The sequence below is a fragment of the Alosa pseudoharengus genome, unplaced genomic scaffold (genome assembly GCF_046254945.1).
Source record: "Alosa pseudoharengus isolate Yale_2024_CS ecotype anadromous, Long Island Sound unplaced genomic scaffold, YU_APseudo_1.1 YU_APseudo_1.1_scf_2, whole genome shotgun sequence".
NCBI lineage: Eukaryota > Metazoa > Chordata > Actinopteri > Clupeiformes > Clupeidae > Alosa > Alosa pseudoharengus.
In genome coordinates, this window is record NW_027468663.1 from 20,426,622 (window position 1) to 20,440,534 (window position 13,913).

Below are 13,913 nucleotides of genomic sequence, written 5' to 3' on the forward strand. Positions count from 1 at the left end.
CATGGGTAGGTCAAAAGGGCAAGCCGCATAATAGAATGAAACATTTAACATTAAAAATTTTATAAAATCAAAGAGTAGGTTTTAGGGAAAAAGAAGCTTTGTGTACTAGAAAGGGCAGTAAGCCCTTTCAAAAATCAAAAGCTGAAGCTGCATAATAGATTGAAATCTTTTATTAGCATAAAAAATTCATAAAATCAAAACATGGGTTTTTGGACAAAATAAGGTTTGTGTAATATAGGCAGGCCTTGTTCAAACACATTAAAGTTGGTTTGACACAAACTCGACCCTCATAGTCAGTGCTAAATAGATTTTTCGAATGTGTCGAATATCCAACGTCCAATATAAAACCAACTTTAGCACGGTTCAAGACGAATCCCCTATTATTACTGTGTGTAGGGTGATACTATCTGGGTGTTGCCTCTAGCAACCGGTTCATCATATGACTATTTCCTGCAAGTGGTAACGTTAGTTTGGCATCAGTTTCATTTCAGGAAGACGACAGATTGGCTTTACAAGTGGTAAGTTTGTCTTGTTTTATAGACGATTTTACATATTGGCCTTTCATTAGGCTACTTTGACTCCACAGGTTCATAAGTAAACCAAACTATTCACAGCCTGGTTTTGGTGCTGATCTTTATCAAAATGACAGGTTATAACGTTTGGCAATCACTGAATATGCATTGCAAAACATGTATTTATTAGCTTCCTGGCAGTCGGTGATTATGTCGTAGCTTCATATTTTGAAGTTGTAGGCTAGCACTACTGTGTGATCTACTGCTCTAGAGATTTGTCGAGGGAAGAGTTTCTGGCTGTTACTTGCTTCTAGTTCTTAAAGGTGGAGTACAATCCGCGTGCAGGAAGTTTTTTTTATATTAATATGTAGGCTACAGTAAAATAACGTCACTTATATTTGATACAATTAGGACCCAACAAAACACGCCAGAGGTAGATCACCCTACCTTCAGTATTCCCACAGAAACTCTAGGCTACGTAGGCTAAGTTTTAATGTTTCGTTTATGGCCAGTGTTCGAATTACCCCGTTGGGGGGCCCACTTGGGGGGGGGGGGGGGGGGGGGGGTATTCAACATCCAATAGATTATAATAAGCAGGGTAGCCAGTTTATTAAAATGAAATCTATGACATTATGAAATTCAGCCTAATAACAAAGGCTATCGTCAAAACGGAATCTGAGCAGATTCAACATCCAATATATTATAATAAGCAGGGTATAGTCAGTTTATTAAAATTAAATCTGACATTCTGAAATTCAGCCTAATAACAAAGGCTATTGTCAAAAATGAATCTGAGCAGAGCTTATATTTTACGTGCACAACTGAACATCGCACAACTGAAAAAACTGAAAGTTAACACAAAACAGCTGTCTTTATCACATCTCGGCTAAGCCTACTGGAGATAGTCCCAAAGTGGCCTATTGGTCTCTTTCTGGGCATTTTTTCCCGTTTTCCACGCAGTTGATGGACGATGCCCAGCCTTGAGCCATGATTTCACGAATGGCTTAGGGTTGAACTGGACCAGGGGAGGCGCATTGATGCTCAGAAAAAGAAGCGCATTTAAGCTGCGCTCCCTTAAACGATTTCTGGCTTTGTCATCAATGTAAGCGCAGAGAATCCTCCATTCTGCCGAAGTAGGTAAAAACGTGTTGCCTGCGATGACGAGTTTCTTCAGGCAGGACCCTTCCCTTGTCCCTTGCATTTAGTCTATGAATACATTTCTGTAACAATTTTCTAATATCTAATTCTAATTAAATTATACATTCTGCTGCTAATTGCTCAATCGCTAACAACGCTCTAGCAAAAATAATAACAACTCGATTCAGAGGAGGGTGAGATCGGACAGGACAGGGGGCTATTATGCGGAGCAGTGTCCCTGCATTCTGGGGGGGGAAATACACATTGCAACCAACGGGGAAAATGTAGATTATCATAGTTACGGGTTGGCAACTTGACAATGAATGAGTTGGCCCCCTCTGACAGTGATTTCGAGCAGAACTAGTAGTGCCCTGGCCAGAACTAAGGGGGCGGGGCACTACCGGGCCCTATGGTAATTCGAACACTGTTTATGGCCATTACAGGCTGTCCCAGTGAGTGTGCTCACGGAATTGGCATAGGTGGTCGAGGAGATTGCTGTATGTGACAAACAATGTTATGAGCTTGAAATCGCGTAAAATCGCAGACTGCAACACCAAAGAACTTTTCCTCTGTCGCACGCACGCTATTTGTTTATCCAGCAACGGCTTTGCAAATAACGATGTCCATAGACAAGGTAGAATATGTTGCATGAAATTACGATGTATTGCGACATTTTTCAAGTCAAATTTGTAGTTTCTTATGTCTCATTCTATCGAACTACAGATCCGCTACTACAACCCGATCTAACAAACTTAGGGCCAGATGTACGTACATTTGCGAACGTAACGTTATCAGCGCCATGGACAAACCGCAGACTGCGAACGCTGACAGACCCAAGTTTCCGTCGTATTTATCAATCGTTCAATCCTTGGTGTAAACTGCGCCTTTCTCTGCCTCTCTCCGCCCATAAACGCAATTTACGAACGTCCACAACTGAATGGCAGAGCCTACAAGCGCAGTTGAATGAAGTTAACTGATGACAACATAAAAAAAGAATCAAACATTTAGCGATCATGAAATAATACCATAGATGATAAGATGTCAACGAGCAGGGAGATAATGAAGATCAGTAGTTCTACTCAAACTACTTGTGAACGTAGGCTATGGAAGATTGGTAAAATCTAGCAAGTAGGAAAGTTTAAATGAATGACGTGAAAGTGAAAGTAAGACATTCGAAAGGCCAACGAAAGTTAATGTTGCTTTTGATAGTAGCCTACAAAGACTTGCAAAACTGGTGCTCTAAATAGCGATTCTGTTGTCTTTGAAAGGTTCTCTTATTGAAGCACTGAACTTCAATTTGGATTAACACCTGCTTTTACAAGGCGCAGTATTTAGGCGCAGAATAGACGTTCGCTTTCAGGAGCAGTCTTTGTACATACCGTGGCGGTAACATAATTAGGCGCTCTTTACTCTTCCCCTCCCATCTTTTTACGCTAAACTCCCACTTTCCCCTGGATCCTCCCATGAATGCATATGCATGACATGACAATCGCAATCTGCCACTTTCAGCTCCCGCGACAGGCAGTTTGCGCTTACATCATTGCGGCCTGTTTGTACATACCTCGCAATGATTTTACACGCACGTTGCGAAACAAATACGCCTGAAGTGGGCGCAAAAGCGTTAGTACATCTGGCCCTTAGTGCGGTGCAGTGCCGTTCACCCTGTTAGTTGATGAACCACAGAAACAATTTTGGAAACATTATTTTAAGGTACAAAAAACTCTTTTGTGTTGCTTTAACGCTTTATAGCCCCATGAAATGCATCTCCCAGATGAATAAATGTAAACCTATGGGTCATTCCGTGTCAAATCACCCAGTGGCTGACAGGTCACCCTCCAAAAAAAAAAAAAAAACAGAAAAAAATCACAGGTGTTTGTAGACCAAACCTATGCATACATCGTTAATAGTATATCTGTATCACTAATGGTTCCAAAACTACAGCCCTTTGATAGCCTAGAAATCTAGACGCGCCCCTAGCGGCAGCAAATTACACAATAGTATACACAATAGTACACAATTACATTTGCTGCCAGGGCTAGTCTAGCAACTCTCCGTTGACTTGTGAGCTCCAGAAATCGAAACTTAATCAGGCATTGAAATCGTGTATAGAGTCGTTTGTTGGGCTTAACATAATGATTAATGGCAGAGTTGCAACGGTTTGGCTTGAATTCCCTGCTACTTGAAAACAAATATCCTATTGCGTCCTATTGTGTGCAGAGGGAATTTGAAAGACAACTGATTATCCCGCCCCTCGGACTGAGCACTGCGAACGGTGAGTGCCCAGACCCTACATTTTAATGTGGGTCTGGCTCGCCAGGCTAGCCCTTTGAAGTTTCATCCTTCAAATCCTTTTTGTTCAACTTCCAACATTATTGGCTCTTTTGGTATTTCACACACATTAGTGAAACTATGTGAATAAAAGTATATTTTCCTGTTAAATTAAAAAATCCAATCAAATCAGGTGTATCTTGTGTAATTCCATGCATTAACTTTGGTTGTTATCATTATCATATTGTCAGAGCATTTTTTTTAAATTGGGCTTGATTTTTAAAAAGCCCATTTTCATCTTCTCATTTCACCATGTAGACAGTTAAAAGGATTTTTTAAAAATTTACCATATATCATTCTGTATGTGAGGATTATCTGCCCAAAATGTGGGTTTGTTGCTGAGTTTCTTTATTGAGATTTTTGAAAAATATTGTCTATAGCCTAAATCCACTGAATTTGTACTTTTGGTTTGGTGGTAATTATATTATTAGGTAGTAGTAGCCCATCATCATCATCATCATCATCATCATTATTATCATTATTATTATTATTATTAGCCTCTGTTATACAGTAATCTTTGTCAAAACGTTGTATGTTGGCAATGTGAGACGTGGGCCTGCTTTTCTTTGCAGAGATCTTTAATTCTTGGCTTAATTTTAGATTATAGCCTCAGGTCATCCTCGATCTGTGCGCGGCTGCGATATTTAGTTTTGAGCGCAGTCCGTTTTGAAAAACCTGCCTCACACAGGTATGTCAATGCAAAAGGAAGGAGAATTTTTAAGGCTACGTTGGAGAGTTGGGGGTGTTCCTGCATCACTGCTATCTAGAAGGATGCAAGATGACAGGTGGTGAAGAGGTGCTTTAACCTACTGTCACTCTTCAGCTCAATAAGCTGTTCCTGCATTTGCAGCGACAGCTCATTTGCTGTGCAGATAAATGAATCCCGAACCCACAAAAATGAGCGGTAGTCCTCCTTGAAATAGGATGCAAACTGGTTCATCAGCGCAGACAGGTGATCTAGAGCTGATTGGAGGAGAGAGGAGAAATCAGTGCCACGTGCATCACTGATGAACTCAGCAAGGCTCAGGAACATTTCACAGTTTCCGTTATTGATGCGGTCATGCCAGAGGGCAAGTTTTTGAATGAACGCATCCACTCTGTCAAATATATCGACCAAATACGACAGAGAAGCTAACCACAGAGTGTCGTCAAGGTGCTTCGCCAGTTCTGATTTAATTTCAGTTAAAAACAATTTGACTTCTTCGCGCAGCTCATACAAGCGCTGTAACACTCTCCCTCTGGAAGGCCAGTGCACCTCTGTGTGCAACAGGATTTTGTCATGCCCCGAGCCCATCTCTTGACAGAGGACACCAAACATTTGTGAGTTCAATTGACGGGACTTAATAAAATTCATGATCTGACAGAATGCCTTGTACCCTGCTCTGGCTTCCAGTAAGTCACAGAATTGACTTTAAAGCACTATTGCTTGTTTATAAATCAGTAAATGGAGCAGGACCTAAATACCTATCAGACATGCTTCAGCAGTACACTCCTCTCAGGTCCCAGGTGAAAAACCTGTTAGTAAAACCTACTGTTAGAAGCTCAGCTCTGGAACCAACTTTCGGATGACATCAAAAAGGCCCCAACTGTAGCCAGTTTTATAGACTTAAGAAGACCAAACTGTTCTCAAATGCTTTCTGCGAACTGCACCTAGTTACAAATTCTGAATCTGCCTTGATAATTATTCTACCTTGTATTTGATTACTTTTTTACTACTTTTGCCTTTGTTTTTGCTTACTAATTATTCCTTATTTTTAAATGATTTTACCTTGTGTTTTTTTATGTTTTCTTTTTGTTATGATCTTTACCTTTTAACTATTCTTTGACTATATTGCCCTTCTATGCTTTTATTTGTTATTATTGTTTGGTTTTGTTTATGTAAAGCACATTGAATGACCTCTGTGTATGAAATGCGCTATAAATAAACATGGCTTGACTTGACTTGTAAAAGAAGTAAAATGCTATGTTGTGTTTCACCTGAGGGGGCGCTAAAATCTATTTTTTTATTGTAAATGCTTATTTTGGTGTTCCAAAACACCTGTAACTACATGCATTTATTCTGTGAATAGGAATTGGGACAATATTGGTACTTTACACACTAAATGTCCTATACTTAGCTATTTCCACATAGATTTTTATGGTCCTACTAGCTACCCCACACATCATTTCAGTTGCCTGAAAATGGCACAAAAATTTATCCTTATTATTGTCATGGCCTTTTGTTTTTGACTTCACATTTTGGGAAAACATTAACAAAGGATTATATTTCTAGAGAAAATACTGATTGATGGCAGGTGTGTCACAATAAAGGAGTTTTGAGACCTTCAATATCACTTTTTTTGCATGTTTTTTTCTGAAACAAGGTACTTCTATAAAACCAATGAGACTGTGGTACAAACTTTTAATGATTGGATCGTACTGAGAACATGTTTGTCTTCCACTCTAAAAAGTTTGGTGAGGCTAGGGATAATATTGTTTAAAATATGAATGTCCAAACATGGCCTTCAAGATAAGGCCTTTTAGAGTGTAAACAATCAAGGGCAAAAAGTCTATGGAAACAACAATAGAATTGAACAAAAATATTTTACAGGTTTTAGTTATGGAACCTAAACATTGTGTAGACAAACTTTGAGGAAAATTCGGTGCTGCAACCATTTTCCTGGATTTTGTCTGATTTGACACGGAATGACCCACCAACATTATCGAGTGGTTTCAGTTTCTCTCGCCAAACGCGCATATGCATAGCCTGACGAGCCAGACCCACATTAAAATGTAGGGTCTGGGCACTCACCGTTCGCAGTGCTCAGTCCGAGGGGCGGGATAATCAGTTGTATTTGAAATTCCCTCTGCACGCAATAGTACAGCGGCAGCGCTATGAGTCCCATGCGTTTCCCACCAGCGGAGCTAGTTGGCTAGTTCAAACGTTTGCCAACTTAATAAAAGCTTAACTCGTGTCACACTGTTCGCCAACAGCAACATCCATCTTATTTGTTTTCAAGTAGCAGGGAATTCAAGCCAAACCGTTGCAACTCTGCCATCAATCATTATGTTAAGCCCACCAAACGACTCTATACACGATTTCATTGGCCTGATTGAGTTTCGATTTCTGGAGCTCACAAGCCAACGGAGAGTTGCTAGACTAGCCCTGGCAGCAAATATAATTTGCTGCCGCTAGGGGTGCGTCTAGATTTCAAGGCTAGCATATGCATGCATTGAATGAACGCTCATACCACCACTTAATTGTATTGTATTGTATACAATATGTAATTGTAAGGCGACATGATAGTTCAACTTTATTCTCAAAATTTCGAGTTTAATGTTGACATCTCGTCATGGCAAAAATATTTGTGGCCCTAATACTCCGTTGTAGGCTATCTATGAATAAATCGTTACATTTCTCGTTGCTGTGCCATTTTATTTTATGAAATCTTGCCAATGTAGTAACCGTTTTAGAAATTATTAGGCCTGTTATTATACCAACAATAATAGGCTACATATTTGGCCTAGGTCTACATTGTGTCTCAAATGGCGTACTTCTGCACTTAGCCTACAATACCTAATTTGAGTGTCCCTCTCAGTAGGCTACTTCAGTTGTATTTGTCATTTCAAAGGTTTAGCACATGTGCAGGGTAATGGAAAAAAACTTGTTTGTCTGGTTTATTTCCATGTTTCCTATGGATAAGCAACGCTGGCTTCATGGCTGCTGGAGGTAGGCTGAATTTGACAGCTTTCATTTCACTCCTTTCTTTTGTTCTGGGTGTTTTTTCACCTGGATACAATTTATATTGTGCCTACAATTTTGATTGAGCCATTATGGAATGGCCACTGCCATCATAAATGAGTAGCCTTCAATGGGCTATAGCCTAACCTATTTGCCTGATCTAACAGACTTTACTGGTCTTTCTTTTACTTACATAGGTAATGCCATCAACATTCAACCACAGAGAAACGTTTTCTCAGCCATTCCTGATGGAAAAGTGCCACCTGGTGAGCAAATGCCTAAGGGGGGGGGGGGGGGGGGTGGTACTTTCTATAAAATTATGTGGATATAGGTAACTTTTTCAATTCCTTGTCGTCCTCAGATTATGTGCCTCCTCAGATGGGATTGATGCCCAATCCACAGAGACCTGTAAACTGCCCTCCGGGCCTGGAATATCTTACTCAAGTAAGGTGTTTCACCAACACTGTAGGCTATTGCTTTTGATGTGCTCTTTTATTTAGGCTCATATTTGTTCATATACCTTCCCATAGGAAAGCAAAATTTGAAATGAAGTCTAACAGATTTCTTCAAAGGGACCCTTAGCAGAAATAAGACAAGATATGAATAGATTGAGAAGAAAAATAAAGTATTTTGAGATCTTAAAGAAGAATTTCGGTGTGATATTGACCTAAAGTGTGTTGAAACATGATACCAAGTGTGAACGTATGTCTCATAGCTCATCTCGGCTTGTCCCCTGCACTCCGAAATCTGGCGCTAGTTAGCCGATGCTGCCAAAAGCTTTTTCAATGGGGGTGCCTCGGGCATCGGCCTAGCCATGCAAATAAATCACTGTTTTAGACCATTTACGAGGCTCAAAGTATCTCCACACTTCATTGGTAGACTTTCATGGGCCCTGACATTTAAAACGAGACATTGAGAACTTTAAAAAGGACCGGTAGTTTATTTACAAGACGATTTATACAGACAGTACCTTCAAGAAGTTTACTGTTTGCAGGCATCTTGAATTTAGTCACGATAAGTCGAGCGACGAGTACAAATGAACAGGTATGATAAGGAATCAGATTCCAAAAATAATTCTGTGGAAATGCATGGATTCCAGTTGCAGCTACTGGAAGCAACTGGAATCCATGCATTTCCACGGAATTATTTTTGGAATGTATAATTTTCTGCATTAAAACACATCAAATAAGCCATGTAGACAGTAATTTTCATTGATCAACCACTGCAGAGCTTGGCCTGGTATATGCTATAGCCCCAAATCGCAAGCAGTGGATTAGCTAAGGGCAGTAAGCTAAACACTTCTCAAATAACATTTTTTAACCAGTAATATTGTTCAAAAGAGCACCAAACCTCGTCAGTAGCTTGCTTATGGTCTCTACACATAAAACGAAGCACCAACAACCAAGTTAGCGAACCAGGAGTTTAATACAGAAGACTGTTAACCCTAAGAACCCGATTGACGCAAAGTGCGTCAAAAAACACACCCTTTCTTCTCTGTTAAATTGCTCCGGAACTGTTCATCACAGCGAGATGAAACCTTTATTGCGTGACAGAGCAGAAGCCGGGCTTTCCAACGAGACTACACACGATGTACGATCAAGTATGAAAATTAAAAGAAATCATGAAATTAAATAAAATTGCATCATATTTACAGTCTATACTTCTCTGCGTTCACCTGCGCACCCATTACTCTCGTTTGAATTACTCGCGAACCCGTGATCGCATAGATATGGCACGCATGTCAGATGAAAGAGGAGACACAGTGCTATCCATCAGTACCATGTATATTGATCCTTCGGGCTTATAAAAACAGACGAAGTGACTGCAAAATAATAACGTCATGTACACAAACCACTGCACACCCATTACTCTCGTTTGAATTACTGGCGGACCCGTAATCGGATATGCCACGCATGTTAGATGAAAGAGGAGACTCGGAGCTATCATTTGATACCAAGTACATCCTTCTGGGTTATAAAACAGACGAAGTGACAGCAAAATAATAATTTCATATAGCTGTACTTACCCCACGTTTTTGTCTGTTTTTGTGGCAAAGCATGTTTATAATCCAACGCTATCGTGTGTTTCTCTATGGCAAAAGCATGTTCATAATCCGGTTTTGAGATCCTGGCAAATTCCTGCATGGCATCCAATTTAAGGCTCACATTGCATCCCAATTTGTTCAACAAAGAAACACCTTTTTTGCCTTTACTTTGTTCATGGCAATGCAGTAAAAAGTTGAGAATCATTATGAGTGCGCACACGCAGGCTAACACGCAAACTCGGGTCAAGTCAGGTCAGATCAGTTCGTGTCACAGATATGGAGCGCAGAAAGGTCATTTTTCATCACTAAATAAAAAATGGCATTTATTTCCGTAAATCACACACCACATATTTCTGTAAATTGCTCAGCCCCAGAGTATCCCTCCAACATGGCAATTATATTGCCAGGTTCAGGACAGTCTGCCCTACACACACATGGAATGCATGTAGAGCTATGAGCTTGCTGTGGTGAGATACATGTCAAAATAGTACTAATACATGACATGCTAGTACTAATACATGACATGATGACATGATCTGGATAGCCTAGACTCTGCTGAAAAAAACAATATATAATATGTGTGTGTGGCACTTACAATGACCAGAATAAATCCATATGAATAAAGGTAGTGAAAATGCCCTAAAAACAGCTTAGGGTTCTAAGGGTTTAACTTACCAACTGTCACGCTATCCGGAGAAATTCTTTGGTCACCTCTTTTAACGATTTCCGGCTCCCCCATTGTTTACATGTGTTGAATGGAAGTCAATGGGAGCTGTAAATCGTTAATAGAGGTGACCAAATAATTTCTCTGCATAGCGTGACTGCGGTGCTGGTAGATGGACAGTTGGTAAGTGTTCTTAACAGTCTTCTGTAATAAACTCCGGGTTCGCTAACTAGGTTGTTGGTGCTTCGTATTATGTGTAGGGACCCTAAGCAAGGTACTGACGAGGTCATTAAGGCGTGTTTTTGGCACCGGCACGATGGAGGTGGGACAGCTGCCTGGGGTAGTGACAGATTAAATATGTCAGTCCAAACCTCAGTCAGCTGTACAGCACAGGCCCTGAGTACGTGTCCGGGGATACCATCCAGACCCTTACGTGCATTAGTCCTGCTCAGTGCCGCACACACATCAGTGTTATAGTTATTGTTCCTGGTGTGAACGGCCCTTTAATCTGTCCTTATCTTGCTTTATTTCTCCAAACGGTCTCTTAGGAGAAACAGGTGAGATCTAAAAAAAGACTGTTTATTTCTTGTGATACAAGTAAAAAATCTTTTGAGTAACGTGTCTATTCACTGACACTGTATTTCAGGGGAAAAAAGAAATTTTGGAGACAATTTGGAGATTTTTTTTCTTGTTATTTACATGCATATTATGTTGAGGTAACATGGTTTTGTATTGATTTTGTACCTATTACAGATTGATCAGCTTCTTGTTCATCAGAAAGTGGAGTTAGCTGAAGGTAACAACAAGCATTTCTCCCATACATACGTACACACCCACGCTGTCATCAATTTACTGAGCTGTTTCCTCAATTCTGATGTTATGAGTAAATTGGCATTAATTTAAACTTGCCTTTCATTTCTGCCATGCAGCAATATTGGGATGGGAGACCAATAATAAGTATGTGGTGAAGAACATCATGGGTCAGCAGGTGTTCTATGCAGCTGAGGAGAATGACTGCTGTAACAGACAGTGCTGCGGACCTATGCGCTCCTTCGTCTTACATATTCAGGATAATCACGGCCTTGAAGTGATCACCCTAAAGCGGCCATTGAAGTGCTCCTTGTGCTGCTTTCCCTGCTGTCTCCAGGAGGTGCAGTATGTTTTGTCAGAGAAAGAGAATGACCACTTGTTGGGGTTGTAAGTTAACTTTGTTTTTTGTCTTGCATCTCTTACAGCTGGAAGTACAAGCACCACCCGGAAACCCTATTGGATATATCATTCAGAACTGGCATCCCTACCTACCCAAGCTGACCATTCAAAATGAGAAAAGGGAGGACGTCTTGAAAATTGTGGGCCCATGTTGTCCATGCAAATGCTGTGCAGATGTGGATTTTCAGGTAGAACAGCCAAAGTGCATTTATAACACTTTAGTTCCATGTCACCACAGCAATATTATTTAATCAACTAATCAATCAACCATGACCAGACCATTTAATTTATGTGCATCTTTAGAGAGCCTGTCTTTTATACAATAATCTGCAACACATTATTTATTGTATAACCATTTTAACATCTCAATTCTGCATGACACTTTTATGACTCGTTAGGTTGTGTCTTTGGATGAACTCACACAAGTTGGCAACGTCTCTAAACAATGGACTGGTCTGATGCAAGAAGCCTTCACTGATGCAGACAATTTTGGAATTAAGTTCCCCTTGGACCTGGATGTGAAAATAAAGGCTGTCTTATTTGGGGCCTGTTTTCTCATCGTAAGCAAAGCATATTGCTGACATCAGGCCATTTATACTTGTTTGTCTGGTTTGTGTTTACCTGTACCTAACGTCTTGCCTCTTGCTTATCTTTCAGGATTTCATGTTCTTCGAACATGGCAATCAATAAGAATTTTCCCTATATCAAGCTCTGTAAGTAAGCCTACCATTTGAATGTGAAAAAATGTTTTGTTTGGTTTGGTGCTGACGGTGTGCACATAAAGTGATACATGTTTTCCTTTGTAGGTGGACCTGGGCATGCTGCTTGTGTGACACTAAATGAATGTGTGTGCTGCAAATCTTTGCTTATCGCCAACTCTTTTGTAGAATGGCTGTGTACTCTCCACACCCCCAGTTCTTGTACTGTTCAGCACCGTGGAAGAAATGTACATAAGTAAATGTGTTAATAGCTAAACTTTTTATTTGTTATCGTAGAGCTGATTTTTATATACCCTAATTTAGGACTGAAGTCAAAACATTATTTTAGTTTTCTTTCCATTTCTGTTATAAACTAATAAAGCAGGTGCCGAATAGCTTTGTTATAAACAGACTGAAACGTTTTTCTTAAGATGCAGGACAGTGATATGATAAGAGCACTAAGTGCATCAGAACAGTCCTCATCCTTGGAATGTCTTGCAAGGTTATCATCGGTGAGGCATAAATAAGGGAAAAGTACTAGATATACAGACATACTATAAGCTTTCTTGTAGGACGAGTAGGCAAGCCAATCTTTTTTTCCCCCCTTCAATTTCAGAACTGCTATGTGTCGGCACCAATTTGTGGTTGTAAGAAAAGTAAAACCTATTGAATAAGTGTATTTCCTATTTCATGTTATGTTCTAAAAACAAACACCTAATAACTCATATTCCAGGGTTTGAGCATACTTTCTAAGATATTATATTTACATTTAAGTGCAAAAGTCCCCACCTTTGTTTCCAGTATTCAGAGCCTGGGCCCACCTACAGAGAGTTTTTTTTTTTTTTTTTAACAATGTACTGACGGAATGGGCTAGCAGGTTGTGAGGAGATGATTGCTAAATATGGCAAAACATGTTATGGGCTTTGAAATAATGATCACTGACTTCACCTTTAATGCATGGTCAGTTTTTACAAATGTTCCTTCATTAATCAAATGAACAAAAATCAACATCACATGAAGAAGATACACTAAGCTCTATCGAATGACTAATAAATGAATATTTTGGTCCTAGAATTACCTAAGATCTCAGCTTGCTTAAGTTGTTTCCTGCTGACCCGTTCAAGGGGAATCCAAGAAGGGCTTAGTGCCACTGACAAGTTTCATTACCTCCCCAACTTGAGAATCCCCTGATGTCACTGCCACACAAAATAAAAGCTGATCAAACCCCGCTCAAGGTGTATTACAATGTTTTCTCTTTTATGAGTCTCATTCAACAGTAACACATCATAATTAACATTATTAGATTTTCCAATCACAACATATATCTTTTAGCCTAGAAATCTAGACGCACCCTAGTGGCAGCAAATTACATTTGCCAGGGCTAGTCTAGCAACTCCGTTGGCTTGTGAGCTGGAAAAATGAAACTTCTATCGGGCCAATCAAATCGTGATTAGAGACATTAGGCGGGCTTAACATAATAATTGATGGAAGAGATGGCAACGGTTTGGCTTGAATTTCCCTGCTACTTGAAAACAAAGAAGATGGATGGATGTTGGCGAAGAGTGTGACACGAGCACGACACAACCTTTTTTTAAGTTGG

At 39.9% G+C, this 13,913-nt stretch overlaps 1 protein-coding gene across 1 annotated transcript; it reads left to right on the forward strand.

The window, feature by feature from the left end:
* The first annotated feature begins 404 nt into the window (after positions 1-404).
* Positions 405-13,541, forward strand: LOC143134038 (phospholipid scramblase 1-like). The gene is made up of 10 exons (XM_076294101.1): positions 405-518; positions 7,661-7,686; positions 7,896-7,964; positions 8,060-8,142; positions 11,160-11,202; positions 11,336-11,556; positions 11,642-11,803; positions 12,014-12,175; positions 12,273-12,328; positions 12,422-13,541. Exons 2-9 carry the CDS (start codon positions 7,674-7,676, stop codon positions 12,303-12,305), a joined length of 786 nt encoding a protein of 261 aa, XP_076150216.1. The 5' UTR covers positions 405-518; positions 7,661-7,673; the 3' UTR covers positions 12,306-12,328; positions 12,422-13,541.
* Positions 13,542-13,913: the final 372 nt, after the last annotated feature.